The sequence below is a fragment of the Entelurus aequoreus genome, linkage group LG11 (assembly GCF_033978785.1).
Source record: "Entelurus aequoreus isolate RoL-2023_Sb linkage group LG11, RoL_Eaeq_v1.1, whole genome shotgun sequence".
Lineage (NCBI taxonomy): Eukaryota > Metazoa > Chordata > Actinopteri > Syngnathiformes > Syngnathidae > Entelurus > Entelurus aequoreus.
In genome coordinates, this window is record NC_084741.1 from 61,747,332 (window position 1) to 61,769,356 (window position 22,025).

Below are 22,025 nucleotides of genomic sequence, written 5' to 3' on the forward strand. Positions count from 1 at the left end.
ATATTGCGATATATAGTTCATCTTCCTGCGATAACGATAAATATCACAATGTATTGTTTGGCATATAAATTATAATATTCGAAACAGGTTACAAACGCTCCTAGTTTGGCTGATGACATATGCGGTAACAATATGTGTCATTTCCAGTAATATTTTATTAAAGCTATTATTAATTTACTTGCTTATTTACTACTGACAGAACCATGTTACAACAGAAAGTAACCAGCTATCGACGCTTGTGTTAAAATGTAATAAACACGTATTCTTCTGTTGTTCCAATACCGGTACTTAACATTGGTTTCGGGCGATCCTTAAATACCAAGTAGTTACAGGGGCAATATTGGTCATACCAATGTTCATACTTAACATTTTTAGGATTATTAAATGATACAAATATTTTTCACACTTACAATCAGACACAAAATACAGGATAGGGGTGTAACAATATCAATTACCGAGGATGTCGTTGTGGCTTGTGCAGCCCTTTGAGACACTTGTGATTTAGGGCTATATAAATAAACATTGATTGATTGATTGATCGAATTAAATATTGAAATGATTTCTTACCTGTCTGTTTTAATTCCTTCGGTTTTTGCCCTTAAACTCCCTGTGTGAAGGGACTTATTTCCTGAGTTTGTAAACAATAACAAAAACAACAAAAACATTTTTGACAATAAAAATTATTGATTTAACCACTTAAGTATTGACCAGATACTTATATACTTAGTATCATTACTGTCAATATATGTATCAATCCGCCCACATCTTAAATGTATCAAGAGTTCTGGCTTAGCGGTTAAGGGTTAGCATATCCTTCTACAGTGTGTAGTGAGCATGTTTAGCTATTTCTCGTTCTTCAGTGATGATACTTGTAAAATATATTGTTTATTTGCTGCCACAAATGTGACAATTAGTGAATGCTACAGTGGTTGAGGAAGTGTTTGTTCGCTTGTTGCTATCAATACTGTAAAGACAGCCGGAATGTGTAATCAACATGCATTATCACAACATAACGATGGCATTAAAAACGCTATTGTCTGTCAAATTTATATAATTTATATCGGATATATCGCCCAACCCTATTTGTAGCATTTATTTTTGTAGGTTTTTTTTTTTAGTAAACTTTTTTACTCTCTTAACATTCTTGACTCAACTTTACTCAACATTTTGCACCCTTTGTCTCCTTTTTTCATGAATCAGTCAAGCAACTTTTGACTTGCTCAAAACTACGAAACATGTTCTAATTTTTAAGGATTTTAAACCTTTAAGTGTCTAAATGTGTTTAATAGAAGTCAGTTATTTTTCCCAGATGATATATTTGGCATTACACATTGCAATCAAACCCATTTTGTTGCTAATCTTTGACATATTCAAGACCGCAATCATCACCAAAGCCCATCCCCTTTACAGGAAAGACATGCCCTTTTCTGTGTCTTTTGTAATAAATACACACATAATTCAAAAAGTCAAACTGCAATATAATGGCTTAAACTCCTTAAACTGATTGAATGTTTTTAAACAAGTTTGAGGTTTAGTGATTAATGAAGAGAAAAAGATATTGATGTATGATGATGACAGTGTTTGTTTATATGTACATGGTTGCCTCCAAAATGCCTCACAGGTAGTACATTTTAGTGTGGGACAAGGGATTTTTATTGTTGCTTCACTTAGGAAACAAGAGCAGACACTTCTTGACTGTTTTCATTCGGGATTGTTTGCTTTTGTTAATTAAGGAAGGCTGTGACAGTGAATGATTAGTAGAAACTTTAGATAACGTCACTGGCTCCAAGACAGTGGCTATCTATTTCATCTATCTGACAAATATGTCAGTCTATAAGTGATTATATTGGTGCTGCCGTGGACTTAAGTGATTCAGGTATGCCAAATGGTGGAAAAAAGCAGACTGGACAGACAGATTGACTTTATTATTCACATTTAGTTTTTTTCGCTCCTTAGAATCTAGCTGTCATTATCCTTTCAACTATTCCAACTTTTTTTTTTTTTAAGTTTATTTAAAAAGAATGTTTTAGTTCAAGTGGAATTTTCCCATCCAGATCTCATTACAGATGTAAACTCTAAGGACTATGATATTGTGTAAGTGGAGCTACTCCTTTGTGGTCCATTGACCAGACACCTTGCTCCACATCTCCTGTCGACCCCCTAAACGCCACAGCTGGCTTTGTCACTGTTTTAGAGAGAGTGAGGGAGCTGGTTTTTGGTACTCCACAGGATATGAGTAATTACAAAAACGAACACTGCAGAAAACTGTCTGTCGGTTCCAAGCTTCAATTCAGAGACACTGTATAAATCATTAGGATGAGCTGCTCTTGGCAATATTCTTTTAATCATGGCAAGATGCTGATCTTAGAATGGGGGGAAAAGGATTTGCAGACAACAGGTGGCTCTCCAGTTCAGGAGTTTTTGCTTCCATGGAGCTTCTGTCATTTCCATTACTCCCAACATATGGTGATTTCAACACTTTATTGGGCATCTAATCACACAGATATATTGTACAAATGCATATACAGTTGCATCTAAATAAATTAGCTATAAATACTGTATTAATATAATATTGTGCATTTGAGTTCTGTTTATACTTGGAAACAATTTTATGGTTTAGGAAGTATTTGCTAATGTTTAATTTGCTAATTTTAGCGCAGCGCTAGTAGTTGAACAAGATTGAACTTTTTTTTAACAATATTTAAGTTTGAGGTTTGGAACATTGTTGTTTATTAGCTCTAAAATATAATTATCAAAGCGATGAAGAAACTAAAAAATCTATTCCTGAAATATGTCACTGTGTGTGCTGAATCGACAAGAGAAACACGCAAATAAATGAACTCTTTCACATTATTCTGATTTAATGAGAAGCACCTGTGTTCTACCTCAAAAGCCCCTCTATTTAAATAAAACACATGTATAACTCTGTAAAGTTTTGAAGCAACAGCTCACCACTTATGGATCCTGCATTTGTCCTAGTGCTTTGTTTTGTCATATGACTCCCATCTTATTAATATTTTTTCTAATTTGTACTGATATTTAGTATATTCTGCATTTTGTGAGATGCTCATACAACAAGCATATTTCTAGACATTAGTCTTTTTTCCTTTTTTAAACATGTTTTTGTCCATGTTTTTAGAGTAGCCAGGCTTCTTGTCAGCCTTGATTTTAGTAATGTTGACCCAACTTGTTCTATTAGTCTGAGTGTAGGTGTGCACAGGTGTGACCATGTTTTGCTAATGAAACAGTAAAAGTTTTGGCGTGAAACGATTGTGTATGTTTTAAAACATTCATTTATATGTCTTGTTACAGGTAAATGGCGTTTGTGGCTTTTTTCCACCATTTAAGTTCTTCAGTCAATCAATGTTTATTTATATAGCCCTAAATCGCAAGTGTCTCAAAGGGCTGCACAAGCCACAACGACATCCTCGGTACAGAGCCCACATAAGGGCAAGGAAAACTCACCCCAGTGGGACGTCGATGTGAATGACTATGAGAAACCTTGAAGAGGACCGTATCTAGAGGGAGGGGGGGGGGGGTTCTTATGTGGCCTCTGTTGCAGAGAAATTTTACCTGGTTGTAAAAGCCTCAGCCGTATTTGCCTAAAAATAGATATGACCACTGTAAACTGATTAGCATACGTACCAGTGGCCTGTACTGTATGGATCTTTGAGAACTGCAGCATGTATCTGCTCTGTTTTGACAAATTTGATGGTTTATGATCGTTTTACACCATTTAGTAACCAGCATTTAGGATTCTTCCTTTCTTACTGACTTTCTGTCTGTTTTATGTTCACATTGGACTAGGACAGAGTGGAAACCAGTGAGGCACTATTATCTGTGCGGTTTTGCTGCCCATAACTCAAGCTCATAGCTTCTTCATAACGCAATGCCCTGTTATGCTCTATTTTTACTTCGGCAGCACACAGGAAGACCAGCGTCCAGGTCAGTCAGTCACAAACCGAGCAGTTTGGGAGTATTCCAGTTGGCCTTGCCTCCGTTTAGTGAAAATCTTAGGACAGGTCTCGAAATGGTGCTTAATGTTTAATGTTGAAATATACTAGACCAGGGGTGTCCAAACTTTTTGACTTGGTGGCTGCATTGAGCTAAAAAAAACTGGCCGGGGGTCGAAAGCTGACTGAATGCATGAAAAGTAACTGTGTGTGTGCGTGTGTGTGTGTGTGTGTGTGTGTGTGTGTACATGTGTATATCTGTGTGTGTGTGTCAATGTGTATGTCTGTGTGTGTGTGTACATGTGTATGTCTGTGTGTGTGTACACAAGTGTATATCTGTGTGTGTGTGTGTGTGTGTGTGTAAATGTGTACAAGTGTATATCTGTGTGTGTGTGTAAACGTGTATATATGTAAGTGCGTGTGTATATAAGTGTATATATGTACGTGTGTGTGTATATATGGGTGTATGTATGTACATGTGTGTGTATGTATACAGTATATGTACATATGTGTATATATATATATGTACATATGTGTGTGTGTGTGTATATATGTATGTGTATATATATATATGTACATAAGTGTGTGTGTGTGTATATATGTATGTGTATATATATATATATATATATAATATATATATATGTACATATATATATATATATATATAATATATATATATATATAATATATACATACATGTACATATATATATATATATATAATATATATATATATATAATATATATATATATGTACATATATACATATATATATGTACATATATACATATATATGTACATATATATATGTACACATATATATATATATATATATATATATATATATATATATATATATATATGTATATGTATGTATGTATGCGTGTGTGTTTGTACATGTTATAATGATATGATAGATATATAATTGGATATTAAGTGTATGTGAAAGTTTCCGTGACGACCTTCTTAAAGTTTTGTAATCAATCAAAAATATCAAGCAGCTAAAATGCGCCAAACATGGATACTTGTGAAGAGACTGTTTTGCATTTTTTCCATAATGCACTCTAATGGGTTTAAATCAGACCTGGGCATTCTGCGGCCCGCGGGCCGCATCCGGTCCTTTGTACGTCTCTGTCCGGCCCGCGTGAGGCCAATTATAAATTACAAAATACATTTTAAAAAGTATCTATTTCGAGTGTGCAATACAACGGTGCTGCTTTTGTTTTGAAAAGCGTTATTTGTATTACTTCCGTGTGGACGTATGCTCGTGCGCGCAGCGGCAATCACAAATACAAAATAAATTAAAAAAAACATCTTTGTCGTGCGTGCAATACAACTGTGCTGCTTTTATTTTGAAAAGTGTTATATGTGCGTATGTCCTGTGAGGGAAGGCGCACAGCGACAAGTGATGCCCGGTTATCCCCGAGACGCTAAAAAGAGAAAAGTTGATGACGAATGGCGTGTTTTAAAAAAGACATGGACTGCCAAGTAAAGGTAAAGCCGTGTGTTTATTTGTGGTACACACGTTGCTGTGTTTAAAGAATATAGTGTAACGACCTGCTGAAGTAGATGTTGTCTTCTTGAGTTGCGTAAATGAGAAGTGAGGAGACGTGCGTGTGGAAGGAACGAGATATGTTGAGCTGTGTTAGTATAGCTTGCTCAATAAAAGTTTAAAAATTGCGTCAGACTTGGTGTGCACTTCTTCTGGACGCTACAATTGATGTCAGAAGTAAAACTTTGCGCATACTGCACTGTTTGTGTGCTACGTCATCGGGAGGTACGTGCCACGTGAGGAGCTCGCTGCAAAGAGAGAGAGAGACAGAGAGACAGAGAGAGACTGAGAGAAAGAGAGAGAGAGGCAGCATTTACAGGTGCAGCCACGCTGCTTGCCACGGGGGGAATTCCGCCCTCAATGAAGACTCCCAGGTTTGATGGCAAGGCGAACTGGGAGGCATTTCATCCCACTTGTGACATCAATTGTAGCGTCCAGAAGAAGTGCACACCAAGTCTGATGCTCTTTTTAAACTTTTATTGAGCATGCTATACTAACACAGCTCAACTTATCTCGTTCTTTCCAAAAGGAAAACCAATCCTCACTCCTCATTTCCGCAACAGCAACGCTTCCTCCTTCTTCGCCAATCACCTTACAGGCGTGCTACGTTCACAACAAAGAGGATGCAGGATGAAGTGACAGAAATTGAAATTTTTCTATTGTAATATACATCAGGAAGTGTTGTGTAAGAAAGTGTTAAAAATAAAACCATCAAAAGCCATCTGCTTTTGTATAAAGATAAGTTAGGTTAAATGAAAATATTATTATCTATCTTACGGTACATCAAAAATAATTTGTGCAAAATTGAATTGAAATATTGTCGGTGCGGCCCTCCAGCAGTGCTCGGGTTGCTCATGCGGCCCCCGGTAAAAATTAATTGCCCACCCCTGGTTTAAATAGATGTAATTTAGAATTTTTTTATGGCGTTTCGACGTTTTTCATAATATCCACAATGTTCAGTGAGCAGGTTATGTTATGTGCGACTATGCTTTTTTTGCACTACGGAAGGTTGTTTGAACTGTGTCATATAAGTAAATGCTGTGCTGTTATTTGGAAGTACTTTCAATGGTCATTGATCTGATTTACTCACATTGTCCGCAAGATGGCAGCAAATATGGAACATTTAGAGATTGCCTGTTTTGTTGAACTCATGACATCTCGCCAGCTAAAGTAAAGAGGCCAAGTGCGGGCCGAAGTTTGGACACACCTGCACTAGACAAAAGCTAATTTCATAAGAAGGAATTATGTTTTTTTGTCACTCCTGAATTTTGATTTCCCATTTAAAAATATTTCTAATGGCTGTGTTCATAGAAAAGTTGTTGGCTTAAAGGACTGCTGTGAGGTTAACTCGTCGATTCAACGAGGCATTGATGTTCAGGCCAACGAGCAGGTTTCTTAATTTATGAGTCAGTCAGCATACCAAATGGATTGTGGGCCCACTTCTGGTGGGTCTCAACATAACAGTAGAAGTATAATTTAATGAGTTCTACTTCCCAGGTGGCAAATTCAACCTCAGTGTTGCACACACCACAGCGGTGAGTGACACTTTGTTCGCGTTAATTAGACATGTGTTTAATTCCTGTTTTTGTTTAAAGTTGTAATGCTTCTTTTTGCTTATCAGGCCTTTTTCAGTGATGATTGCAAAGCTCTGCCAGCTATTTGCAGGAATCTGAAATGTCTGGCTGTCCTCACATCCAACATTCCCGAAAGATTCTAATGAGAATTTCTGCTTCTCATTCAAGTCAAAGATCCACGTGGCCTTTTTACAATGAGTTGGGCATGACATAATAAAAACAGGTGCATAATTAAAGTTTTAGACGACCACATGCACATGGCAGCTCCCTTAAAACGCTTAAACTCTTGAATAAGCCAAAAAGCCTTCATCTTTTGCCAGTCGGCCGATTGAAGTGGCTTTGCAAACACATTCGCTCTGCATGTGGGGGACATTATTGTTGCAGGGTCCCTTCACTTTCTTTTGTACATCAGCAAAATGTAACTCTGTGTACACATGGACACAGGCATGCACAAACACATGAAAATCTTTTGATTGATGTCAAGCTCTATAGCATGCAGCAGTCGTGATTTTAATAGTTTAGAAGCTTGACATTGCGTGGTTGCCAAGTGTACCACATGTCTCTCTGCATTTAAAATGTGTGTGCAATCAAGGTAAACCTATTGACCCTGTCACGTAAGAATTTTCTCTTTTGTTTTGGTCCATGCTATTTTCTTTTATCACACTTTCTCTCTATAGGTGTCCTTTATGGTTGCCCTTCTCCAAGACATCACGCCGTTACTTACTCTGTGCCCGTCTACAGCTAGCAGCTTGTCTCACTCTGCTGAACCACACTCGAGCAGAGAAAGAGAGAAAGGCAGAGATGAAGAGCACATAGAAAGGGAGAGAAGTTAACCGATTGCAGAGCTTCTGAGCAGGGGAGAAAGAAACCTTGTGACATACAGCCCACTTTATATGGGATCAGACCAAAGTGAATGTGTGATTTAAATTAACTGTGATGTTCATTCCTGACACGCCACAGCCATCCTTGGAGTTAGTCACAGTTCTGTTTTTTTTACCAACACTTAAGAGAGTAACGTCTTACGTATTGCAACTAGTATTGTATTTATTTGCATGTAAACAAGGTGTACTGCTCTCGTGATTATATGAATATTCACTAAATATAATGCACATCCACAGAAATTAATAATAAGATTTGTCATAATGTACGTTTATGACCTCATATTTGTATAGATTAGATTTAAGAGGTATTCATAATGAGGACAAGCACATTTGTTTGTGTGATATTTGTCGAAGATTCCGTACATCTGGTGGTCATCACATTGCAAGTGGTTTTATGACCCGAGTCAGGGATTTGAAAAGCTTTTGTTTCAAGATGTTTGTCTGTGTGGTAAGATGTACAGTACATGCTGAGAATAAGAGGGCACTACAAAGTGAATGTGTGTGCGGGATAATAAAATAAAATAAAAAACACTTGTCTTTCGGAAAAAGCATGCCTTTCACATGTGTGCACACAAACACTTTCTCACTTGATTGATTGATTTACTGTGTTGACATTCTTTGTGTTTTTAATTGTTTGTGTGGACCTACTGGGTATTCATACTGGTGGCTTATAAGTAGTAAAGTCAAATAATAATTTTTTTTAAATCCCATTAATCACACTTCTGAATTTGGATTAATTGTGATTAATCACAGTAAATGACTTACTTATATAATTTAAGTTAACTAAATATCCACTTGGCATCTATTGCACCGGTCACCCGGGGGTCGGTCCCCACATCTGCAGTCCCTTCCAAGGTTTCTCATTGTGCCCATTGGGTTGAGTTTTTTTTGTTGCCCTGATGTGGAATCAGAGCCGAGGATGTCGTGGTTTGTGCAGCCCTTTCAGGCATTTGTGATTAAGGGCTATATAAACAAACTTTGATTGGTTAAATAAAAGACCCCAATGTTTTGACATACATGCAATTTTATTATCAGGTTGTCATACAGAATTAAAAAAAAAATGTTTTACTTGAATGTACATAATTTATTTTCTAAAATCTTGGTAAAAGTTTTATCTAAAGTCCTGTTGGGGTTAATTCTAAAGCAAATTTGCACTGGCGTATGAATTGACCTGATCCTTGAACATATAATCACATCATAAATTGTGTGATTATCTCTGTAATCATACATAACTCATGCAAATTATTTCTGTGATTAATCAAGAGTTAACTCGTTATTTTGACTGCCCTACTGTATGTATAAGAGCTGTGAGCTATTGCTCCTTGTTCCTTTGTAGACTTGCTTCACTAAAGCAAGGGTTTTCAAAGTCGACCTTCGGGTGTCAACCTCGCCACCAACAAACAGTTATTGAGTTTTGAACTTGCAAAAATATACAAACATTTTTTGACTTTCACAAAATCAAGTGCAAAAATTTTCTGTCCAACTTTTGAATATTTCTGTGTTAACATTCAATAAATGTTTTATAACCATTCATTGAGAAACAACTAAATAAAGTTGTTAAACACAAAATTGGTCTGTTTTAAGACCATAAGGCGCCTTAACATAGTGACATACTTGACTTGGTTCTCAGACAACTGAGTTTATTTATAATCATACATTGTTTGTCCTTAATTGTTTTTTTTTTTATCAGTGTCTTTCACGGTTTTTGTTGCCGAGGATTATTTTGTGAAAGTATGTTGACTCTAACTTGCTCTCACCAGCACCATCCTTCAACAAATCCTCTGTATCATTGTCTTTCAGGAGTAAAATGTATTCGGTACCCACCACAGAGTGTATTCTGGAGCTTCCCTACTTTGCAGTGCAGGCCACAAGAGCACAGACACATCTGCTCCAAGCAATCTGCCAAAGTTGGACCCATGGCACGTTAAGCGGTGCAACCCTAACGCTCAACGAAAGCCTGATCAATGAAGTGTACAAAGCTCCAGGTAAAACTTAACTTAACTTCATCAACTGACATGTACTTTATAAGTCCAAGCTATCCTTTTGCAAAAATAGATTCCCTCCATGGCACAGGTGTTCAACCTTACTTACTTTACTTTTTAAAACGTATCTTCTATGAAAAGCAGTATGTACTACACTCACCTGTTTTACGTCCCCCTTTCTAAAATTGTAACTGAAAATGTATGCATTACATCAGAAAACAGCACCATGGAAATGGGCAACTACAACAGTAAACTTGTGGAGTTGGCAGCTTAGCAATGGAATGAAATTGTCCATGAATCGTAATAAACCAAACAAAGCAAACAGTGCAGTTGGGTGAAATATTGTAGTTGAAATATTTATAGTGAGTGTTGCATTATCTTTGTACTTTTGACGCAGTCCTAATAGGAAAATTATAGAACTTGTTGCCAAAGTGGTTGTAGTGGTAAAAGAACCAAAAGAAAATTCTAACTATTGCTTCACATTACCTGATTGCTTATTTTGCCAACTGGCGCATGTATCGTTAAAGTCAGGGCGACAGTCTAAAATAACTAAAACAGTAGCTCTCCTCTTATGGTCACATCTGGACAGTCCTCTGAAGGGTTTGGGGTTTTCCAACTCATTAGGATTGCGTTGTTTGGTATGCCGTCACTCCCCTGCTGCCAAACTGGCAAATGTACCTCTTTTATTGTTGTGTGGCTGCCAAAAATGTATGAAACTGGTCTCCTGTTGAATGAAGTCAAATATTCCTCTTCGATCACTCTGCCTTTTCTTGAATCAGTGATTGAATAGTTACAAGGAGAAACAATCTTACATCTGGACTTTTGATTGCAGTTTAAAACCAGAAACCAGTTACAGTTTTTGAAACAAAGATGTGTTGAGGAATAAATGATGTGTTCTGTAAGTAGATAGGTTGAACTATTCTTATGGAATGTACAGATCTGGTCAGGAGTAGACATTCACTTATCATGGGGATTAATTGTTAGATTTTGTTAAACTATTCATTTTCAAAAGTGGATTAATTATACAGCAGACATCGTCAGTGATTTTAAAAAAAACAAAAACAATAATTGGGTGCTGAAGTTTTTTTCCACACAACAGTCGCTTTCCCACTAACGTTTTCTAAAAAACTTTTATCAGCAGGAATAAATAGGAAAGCATAATTATTTATATGATCAATAGAATCTTGGTGTTGAGATGGAAAGCTCTTGTTCCTTCGAGACGGGCCACCCTGTTTTCTGCCTGGCCTTGTGGGGTGTGGTCTCTTTCTGGCTCTTGGGCTAGTTTCCCTCTGACCCTCTCACACCCTGTCTTCGGCTGAGGACGCCTCTCTGCAGCCTCAGCTAGCCCTGGATAGTCCCACTCCTGAAGGCTTCAACCACACGCAGTATTCTCACAGGAATGAGGCAAAAATACAACCTTACCTACTGTACATACACACTAGGACAGCACTATCAATTAACTTTTACTCTATATTGAAATTTTAATTGCAAATCATAATTGTCGAGCCTCGTGTCCTCGGCCTACTAGCCAATAAAACGTGGTTAAAGAAAACAGGAAGTTTGTGTGCGCTCCAGCTGATGCAGTCACTGTGCTAATAACAAACACCACTTGTGTTTTAATATTGTGCAGTATTACTGTACACGGTCTTTAAAATGTTTTAATAGTGACTGTAAAATGGCTGAAGCAACTTCTCCGGTGACAGGCCTGTCAACTTAGTTCAAATTGGGTGTATGACAATGAGGCTACGACAAGTGGCCAGGACGATGTCATCAAACATTGGTGTTGTACATATCAAAGATACAGTAGATTATTGCGTATTGTATGTTGGTATGGTATGGTCATGAGCTTTGGGTTATGACCAAAAGGACAAGCTCACAGGTACAAGCGTCCAAAATGGTCGGGTGGCGGGGCTCTCCCTTAGAGATAGGGTGAGAAGCTCTGTCATCCGGGAGGAACTCAAAGTAAAGCCGCTGCTCCTCCACATTGAGAGGAGCCAGATGAGGTGGTTCGGGCATCTGGTCAGGATGCCACCCGGACGCCTCCCTGGGGAGGTGTTTAGGTCACGTCCGACCGGTAGGAGGCCACGGGGAAGACCCAGGACACGTTGGGAAGACTATGTCTCCCGGCTGTCCTGGGAACCCCTCGGGATCCCTCAGGAGGAACTGGATGAAGTGGCTTGGGAGAGGGAAGTCTGAGCTTCCCTGCTTAGGCTGCTGCCCCCGTGACCCGACCTCGGATAACCGGAAGAAGATGGATGGATGTGTTCTAATGTGTGGCAACTTGAGACTTGAGAGAATAAATATGTTGATTGGCAGTTTAAAAGTAACATGACTTCTTACAGTCATCATTCAGCAGTTTAATGCATTTAAATGAACAAAATCTAAAAATCACAAATGGGATCATCACAATTTTTGGCAAAAAAAAATCGCAATTGGAAAAATCTAATTTTTCTAACGTGATTTGTTAGTTTTTTATTTCTAATAATTTCAGTCTCATCATTATCACATTGCATGAGTACATTTATTTTCTTTTTTTCTTTTTTCTTAAGTTATACTTTTTTCCCATAATTTGCAAATGTATTTAAGATGCTCCTGTTGTTGATATTGCTACATTTGAGGTGACTGTAATGGAGAAAACTGGTAAGCATTATTACTCTTTGTTGTTATCACTATTATAATCATAGTTTATTAATGCACATTGTCAGCACTGTATTATTACTGGTTATTTTACTAATTTGTTATTATGAATACTGTTACCATATTTGTTGATACTGTACATGCTGATGTAGTTGTTTTGTTTTTATTTTTGTCTCTGTCTGTCTTCTCCCCAAAATTATCCCCCTTCTTTCTACCCCCTCCTCATCTGGACTGGATGTGCCAAACACCAAATATATCCAAACTTTAATACAGTTAAACACAAATAATTCAACAGGAGAAGTATTACGTACGTCTCCGTTGTAAAGTAAATCTGTACAGCACATACGGGCATATAGGGTCTTGTTCACACTGCAGATGCGACTGGTTGCGTTCATCCTGTCAAAACGTCATCAAAAAGCAAAAAGTTTCATCATTTTTTGCCAAAATAAATGGTTGCAAAATAACTCACTGACAAATGAACAGAAAACAGATGGAAATAATGTTTTAGGCAAGGCAAGGCAAGGCAACTTTATTTGTATAGCGCTTTTCATACACAAGGCAGACTCAAAGTGCTTCACAGACAACAAAGTGAAATGAAAGAAAATAAAAGCAAAATTAAAATGCAGACAATAAAAATAAAAACAGTGCAGACGTTAAAAGTTAAAAGATTAAAAGATTTAGCTGAAAGCTAAGGTGAACATAAAAGTCTTCAGTCTAGTTTTAAAAGTAGTGAGAGTTGGGGAGAGTCTGACATCTTCAGGAAGTTTATTCCAGCTATGTGTTGCATAGTGACTGAATGATGATCTCCCTTGATTTGAGTTTACTCTTGGAACCGCTAACAGATTGGTCTCAGAAGATCTTAGTGATCTAGAGGGCGTATATAGTGGGAGCATATCAGTGATATACTTGGGCCCTAGACCATGTAGTGATTTATATGTGAGCAGGAGGATTTTGAAATCTATTCTCTGATGTACAGGGAGCCAATGTAAGGATTTAAGAATTGGTGTAATGTGCTCACATTTTTTGGTCTTTGTTAGAACTCTAGCAGCAGCGTTCTGAACAAGCTGTAGCTGCCTGACAGTTTTTTTGGGAAGACCTGCAAGGAGACCATTACAATAGTCTAGCCTACTGGTAATAAAGGCATGTACAAGTTTTTCTAAGTCTTGAGCTGACATGAGCCCTCTAAGTCTTTTTACATTTTTGAGGTGATAGTAGGCCGATTTTGTTACTGATTTGATGTGACTGTCGAAATGTAAATCAGAATCTAAAATAACCCCAAGATTTCTGGCTTTATTTGAGGTTTTCAGGGACAGTGATTGAAGGTGTTGGATGACTTTAAACCTTTCTTTTTTAGCACCAAAAACAATTATCTCAGTTTTATCTTCATTTAGTTGTAGGAAATTTTGGCACATCCAGTGTTTGACTTGCTCAATGCACTGGCACAGAAGATCTATGGGGCGATAGTCATTTGGTGATAGCGCTACATAGATTTGGGTGTCATCGGCATAGCAATGATGGTCAATGTTATTATTTTGCATGATTTGTCCTAGTGGGAGCATATAGATGTTAAATAAAGTCGGCCCCAAGATTGAACCTTGGGGGACTCCACACGTTACGTTGGTTGGTTCTGATACAAAGTCACCAATGGAAACAAAATAGTTCCTATCTTGTAGATATGACTTGAACCAGCTTAAAACTGTGCCTGAGATCCCCACCCAGTTTTCCAACCTGTCCAAAAGTATTGAGTGGTCGACAGTGTCAAATGCAGCACTGAGGTCCAAAAGCATTAATACTGAAGTTTTGCCAGAGTCTGTGTTTAGACGGATGTCATTTATAACTTTAAGAAGGGCCGTCTCTGTGCTATGAAGAGGTCGAAATCCTGACTGGAAGTTGTTGTGGCAGCCAGTAGAAGCCAAGAAGTGATTTAGTTGTTGGAGGACAACTTTCTCAATTATTTTACTTATGAATGGTAGATTTGAAATTGGTCTGTAGTTGTTGATAACAGAGGCATCTAGGCTCTGCTTTTTTAGAAGAGGTTTAATGACTGCAGTTAGGAACTCACATCAACCACTCCTGTCTCCGACAGCTTGCCCACACGCTCTTTGGAGCTGAAGTCAAAGCAAATGTCCCACAAACTGCGAGAGACAAAATGTTGACCCTTTTTTTTTCTTAATCTTTTACGTGCAACTATTCTGTTTAGAAAGTGTTGATTTTTATCGCTCAACATTTTTGAATTTGCCACAAATGTGCCAGCAACTACAAGAATTGGAGCCATATTTTCTTCTGTAAATCCTGCATCACGTGTGACTTCATGACGTCATGTCTGCATGAGGGTCAGTTTGCATTCACATTAGACATGGCGGGTTCTTTTTGTATATTATTGGTTACATAAAAAAATATAGGATGAACATAGTTTAGATCAGTGGTTCTCAACCTTTTTTCAGTGATGTACCCCCTGTAAAAAATGTTTTAATTCAAGTACCCCCTAATCAGAGCAAAGCATTTTCGGTTGAAAAAAAGAGATGAAGTAAAATACAGCACTATGTCATCAGTTTCTGATTGAGTAAATTGTATAACAGTGCAAAATATTGCTCAATTGTTGTGGTCTTTCTTGAACTATTTGGAAAAAAAGATGCAAAAACAACTAAAAACTTGTTGAAAAATAAACAAGTGATTCAATTATACATACAATATTTCTACACATAGAAGTAATCAACTTAAAGTGCCCTCTTTGGGGATTGTAATAGAGATCCATCTGGATTCATGAACTTAATTCTAAACATTTCTTCACAAAAAAAGACATCTTTAACATCAATATTTATGGAACATGTCCACACAAAATCTAGCTGTCAACACTGAATATTGCATTGTTGCATTTCTTTTCACAGTTCTTTTTGACAGACATTTAAAAAAAAATCTCACGTACCCCTTGGCATACCTTCAAGTACCCCCAGGGGTACGTGTACCCCCATTTGAGAACCACTGGTTTAGATCAACAACAATACGGGTCCACATGCTGGGCAGGACAGGTTAAAAAAAATATATTGATTGCATGTAAATGAACAATCGGAGTAAATGAAATGTAGTTGTAGTTTTAAAGCTAAGGTCCCCTGAGATGGACAAAAAAGTGTGAAGGGTCAGGCCAAGTGTCTGGACAACATCAAGCATAGTGTCCAGGACAGTCAGAAAGCCGTCCTCTCGGAGTGGGATGAGCTCACAAGGTTCGGTCTCTATGGTCCATTTCAGCTGGAAAGCTCAATACTTCCAGATCAATCCATCAGCTTTAAACCACAGTAGGAAAGGGATTCATATGGCCCTATTTCTGGGTGAATCTCGCCTGAGAGGAAGGTGGCCGTTTATTCGTTTTGCAATGCAGTCTGCTGAAAATTATGGAAAGCACCACTTCACATAGCAATTGAAGCTGTGGTCAAAGTTGGAATTGCCACAAAACACATTTTAAGATATTCAACATTTCTATCTGGTGGCCAAAGTGGATAGTGCACCCCCCCATTTCGCCACATTTAATTTGTCATTTAAACCGCGACGAATGGGAACATATGAATCCCCTTCCTACTGTAACTCTGCTTTTGATTAACATACAAATGCTGTTCCACTGACTACTATAAAAGCATGTAACATGCAAATGTAGTATTCTGAGCTGGTCATACCACTTATTTGTACGCTGGTTGGAGCAACTGCAACTGTCTTTCATGTTTTATAGTAATAGTAGTTTCCTCAACTTTTTTCACATTTGTTTCGGCTGTGCCCTACATTTAGCTTGTTGGCTATTCTTCAAGAAATATTTGTGTCATTCCCCCACTTTTTACAACGCTGTCGTTTCGAGTTGCTGATTCAAAGTCCGAGATGATCTTTGTCTGCAAATTTTCTTAAGAGTCATCTGCCCACTTCTCGTTGCTCCTCTTATTTTTGCTCCATTTTCAACATTTTTGAATCACTGCATTTAAAAATGAAACCAGCAAGTTTGCAGCCGCACACTAGCTTAACACATGATGTGTGTGCACAGAAATGTTGAAAGTGTGTTCCACCAATCAGGGTTCTGCAGTACACAAGCCGCCCCCTCAAAATTTCACGGAATTCTAAAAAGGCCCACCTTGGTAGTATACTTTTCCAGGGAAAAGTGGGGTCAGTGGAAATGTGCCAAGGTTTTTTGAAAATCCCCCCTCTCATACTTGAATGTCCCCTAGCAAGTTTAACCTTTTCCAGGCACTTATTGTAGCCATCAGCAAGCTTTTGGCATAATTCCGGCTTGATGTCTGACCACTTTTACTTGTAGAATTTTGTAAAGCTAATTTAAATTAGTTTCCTGGCATTGACCTAGCTTTTAAACTAAGTCTACACATGTTATATATGGGGTGTCATTAACTACATTTGTCCAAAGCCCAGAATTTCTTCCCTACGATACTTTGAGGGTCAGATGCTATTGTAAAAAAATAAAATAAAAAATCGATATTGTAGTTCAAATAATATATAATCATTTTTAGCTTTTGTCAATGTTAACAGACACACATTACCAATTTTCCAGATTTGCAACAACAAATCAGTGGGTTGATTTTTGAAAGCTGTATACGCGCACAACATGGCTTGAATGTAACAAAACTTACTTTTTGCGCCCCATGTACGTTGTGATTTGTAAAAACAATACATATTTGGTGAGAGAAGTGCACACCTGCATGCAAACTCTTGCATTTTTTTTATTTTTTATTATTTGACCAGGAAAAAAAATCCCATTGAGATGAAAAACCTCTTTCAAGGGAGTCCTGGCTAAGAGGCAGCAAAGTTACACAAAAAATTACATTCACATTACACACTGTTGTATGCACATTTTAGAGCAGTGATGGGCAAGCTACTCAGAAAATGTAGTAAGCTAAGCTACAAGTTACTCTTGATTAAATGTAACTACAGGGGAAGCTATTCCCAGAGAATTGTAGCAAGCTACACTACAAGCTACACGGCAAAAGTAGCTTGCTACATTAAAGCTACATTATATACTTTTCACCAAACAAGAGAAAAAATAATCAGTTTGATTTTTTAAATAAAATAAACACTAGCAAGAAATATGTCCCTTTGCTTGGCTTTTTTAAATTTCTTTTAAATTGCGTACCATGTACAAAATGAAGGAAAAAAAACATAGGAAACAAATTAAATAAAAGGCAGTAACTCAATAATAATGATGAATGAACGCCATAATATATACTCTAATAGAGACTTTTCAGCACAGGATAAATTACTGTTTTAATAGAAACCACAGTGGCAAAATGACTACAACCTGGCCAAAGGAACAAACTATGTGTCACAAAAGAGACGTTTAAGGTGAACTGCAGAAAATGGATGGATGGATGCACTTTTTTGGAATTTTCACAATCATTATGAAAGACATGATGACAGATGGATTTTTTTTTGTTACTGCATTCTAACCTGCAAATAAACGTAAATATGGGAGGTACTCTATTCCGCCCATAAAACCCAATAAATAACCATCCAAAAAGCGCCAACAATACTCAATAAACATTTTGTGAGTTGAATATTAACCAAGTATTTGTGGTATTGTTATTATAAGCACTAACGAAGACAAACAATTTATAACGGCAACGTGATCACCTGTTTATGCTGCTATGTTTACATCATCGAGTAGTCCGTTGTTTCATCCCTTCGCTGCTCCTTGTAAGTTTATTGTAGATCATAAATCATGCATCTCACCTGGATAGTAAAAGGCTGATGCAAATTCCAACAAGTTGGTACACTTTGACAGCCAATTTAGACCCTGTAATGCCGAGAACGACACAAAAAGACGCTTGGCTCTACCTCCCTTTTCTTTGTGAGAATTATGAGTCATTCTTTATCCAAACAGGAATATAACAAGATTCTATCATTCGGCATCCTAATTACAGTAGACTGTGTACAGTAAGTGATGTTTTATTATGTTGGTTGGCTCTCATGAAGTCTGCTGTGAGCAGTAATCAGTTATGTATAACTGTACAAAAAGCAAACATAATGCGTTCTTGAAATCAATGCGCCTCGTATGCTTAAAATGATCAAAATATGTAAATATTACATCTTATTATACATGTGCCTGTTACTATATTACATATATACTTACATCATGTATATAAAACCTTAATGGAGGTGTTTATATGTTTTTAAGAGCTTTATCGGCAGAGTAGAGCGGCTCTATTGTAAGCAGACTTTTGATCACATTTATTTAATATTTAGAATACGTTAAAAAAATATATACATCCGTCGTCCTGTCTTTCATAATGATTGTGAACAGTAAGCAAAATCCCCCCCAAAAAGTGCATTTCCCCTTTTAACAAACTCCATCTTTACTGGAACAGAGTCAAACAAAATGAAATTCTTCCCCAACTTCTACATTTTAAGTTCTTATATAGGTAATAATGTTAGTGTAACTGAGAGTGTACATATGGAACTAAATGGCCCCAATAAGGTTCAATTAATATTAACTGTCATTTAGCAGGGGACACACAAAGTAATGTCGTCTGTACTTTTATAGAATAGTGTAGCTCACACTATACATTTATTTTCATGCAAAGACAAAGTGCTGCTTAAATTAGTTATTGTGTTTAGACCTTTTAAACTTAGCTTTTCAATATACTTTCCCAATGTTTGTAAATCTACAATTCTGTTTCCTAGACTGTTCATTGTCCTGAGTATTTGTTCAGCCAGTAAGTGTTGTCAAACAATCATTGTATGCTACCAAAGAAACACTACCTTTTAATAGTCAATCATAATCACTAATAATGAGAAGTTAACAGGGCTTACCCTTTTCAAAGTTAAAAGGCATTCTAGAACCTTCAGCACCACTTTTTATACGATTCAGGCGACAGTATATATGTTATAGCCTGCATGTATGACTTCAATACAGTTCAATACAGACGGTGTGGCGAAGTTGGTAGAGTGGCCGTGCCAGCAATCGGAGGGTTGCTGGTTACTGGGGTTCAATCCCCACCTTCTACCATCCTAGTCACGTCCGTTGTGTCCTTGGGCAAGACACTTCACCCTTGCTCCTGATGGCTGCTGCTTAGCGCCTTGCATGGCAGCTCCCGCCATCAGTGTGTGAATGTGTGTGTGAATTGGTGAATGTGGAAATACTGTCAAAGCGCTTTGAGTACCTTGAAGGTAGAAAAGCGCTATACAAGTGTAACCCATTTATCATTGATTTATCATTATATTTGGACAGCAACAATAGAAGGATGTCTAGGATACAATGTAATCATACCAAACTTTTTTAGTTAACATATGCCTTCAGGCATACATTACTTTGTATGCCCTCATGGTCTATTCTAAAAAAAAAAGTATTTTGAAAAAGTAAATGTTTAACAGTATCTTATAAAGCTGACTATTCATTTGTTACTTTAGGCTATGAATGTCTAAAATCATCATTGTACTTGACCTAAATTAGACTATAGCTATGTAGGCACTGTTCTTTGTTTCACATTACATTCAGCAGTAAATAGAAGGACTTCTGTTTCTCTATAAAGTGCTGACACAGTGCTATTTAATTGACCCTCTATGTCATAAAAGTGTTTGCCATCTTACCAGTCTAACCTTTCCTTTAATGTGGCTTGCTGACTGAGTGACTGGGGTTTTTACAATGATTTGAAACCTGTGTTTGTTCTTCTCTCTCAAAGCTGTGGCCATTAGGAGGAATTTTGAGCAAACAAAAACTGTTCACTTCGAAAACATGCAATTATTTTTCCTCCTTTGGAACTTCTTTGATGTTCGCGTTTTTCAATAATGTAAGGTGTTTCATATTGAGTCTAACTGATAACACAGATGGTCAGTGTCCTCCTTGAGGGAGCTGTTTGAGTATAAGATTCCTTCTGCAAAGAAGAATTCAAAAGCAACAAGGGAAAGATCCAATTCTAATCTCAAAGTACTGACAGGCAGGTAACATTTCCATGTAATAATTTTGGCCTGAGATTAAAGCAGCTGTCAGGGACTAAACCATTGCAGATTGGAACACAGCCACAAGAACTTGTAATACATTAAGTTACTGTTCTGCACAGTGGCAGACATATTAACCTTAAAAACGGCATACGGTTAATAACCTGGATTTGGTCCTCAAAGGTGCTCAGATGATCGAGTAAATCACAAAACAAACATCACACAAACGTGTCTGTAGCTCAGCACTCATATCCAGTGCTGTTTTGTGTTTGGCTCAGACTTTCTGTGGTGACACCTTACACTTGAGGTGTATTTAATTGGTGGGCTCTGCAGAAAACCTGACGTCGTACTTTTTGTGACTGGTGGAAATGGAGATGTGTACCATAGAGAGAGGGGTTAATTTGTTTTTGCAGTTTTTCTTACACAGTGTAAACTGTAAAATTAGTGACAAAATATATATCTTTTAATACTCTTTTTCTTCCTCCTCTGTCATTCTCCTCTTCTCGGTCCGTCTCATTGTTCTCTCTCTCTCTCTCTTTCTCTCTCTTTCTCTCTCTCTCTTTCTGCCTCTCTGTCTCTGTCTCTCTCTCTCTCTCTCTCTCTCTCTCTCTATACATATACAGTACAGGCCAAAAGTTTTGACACGCCTTCTCATTCAATGTGTTTTCTTTATTTTCATGACTATTTACATTGTAGATTGTCACTGAAGGCATCAAAACTATGAATGAACACATGTGGAGTTATATACTTAACAAAAAAAGGTGAACTAACTGAAAACATGTTTTATATTGTAGTTTCTTCAAAATACCCACCCTTTACTCTGATTACTTTTTCGCACACTCTTGGCATTCTCTCGATGAGCTTCAAGAGGTAGTCACCTGAAATGGTTTTCACTTCACAGGTGTCATAGTTTTGATGCATTCAGTGACAATCTACAATGTAAATAGTCTTGAAAATAAAGAAAATGCATTGAAATGAGAAGGTGTGTCCAAACTTTTGGCCTGTACTGTATATATATATACGTATGTATATATAGATATATATACACACATATATATCTATATATACATACACACACACACACACACACACACATATATATATATATATATATATATATATATATATATATATATATATATATATATATATATATATATATATATATATATATGTACACACACACACACACACACACACACACACACACACACATACTAGCTGTGTGTGTTAGCACTGCTAGTTGTTATATATTCCTTGTATCCTTGTGATTTTAGTAGCAGCCATCACAGTAGCAAAAACAGAAGGAAGCCTGTAATTCCCGGTTGCCGTGGCGTGCAGCCACTGCTAACCTCTGATTTAGCGTCACACTGACCACAGTGACCTCCCACACATCGTTGCAGTCTCAATACATTTTTTTTTCAAATTATAGTATGTTTTTACATAGATGTTAGTTCACACTCCCCACAACATTAGTAAACTCTGAACTGTTTTTACGTCTGTGTAGTTATTCCAAACCATAAA

At 37.2% G+C, this 22,025-nt stretch overlaps 1 protein-coding gene across 1 annotated transcript in view; it reads left to right on the forward strand.

The window, feature by feature from the left end:
* The window catches only part of LOC133660324 (intermembrane lipid transfer protein VPS13B-like), a 563,168-nt gene that overhangs the window by 85,079 nt on the left and 456,064 nt on the right, over window positions 1-22,025 (forward strand). Inside the window, 1 exon segment of the mRNA XM_062063728.1 lies at window positions 9,760-9,944. Coding sequence (XP_061919712.1) covers window positions 9,760-9,944 — 185 coding nt within the window.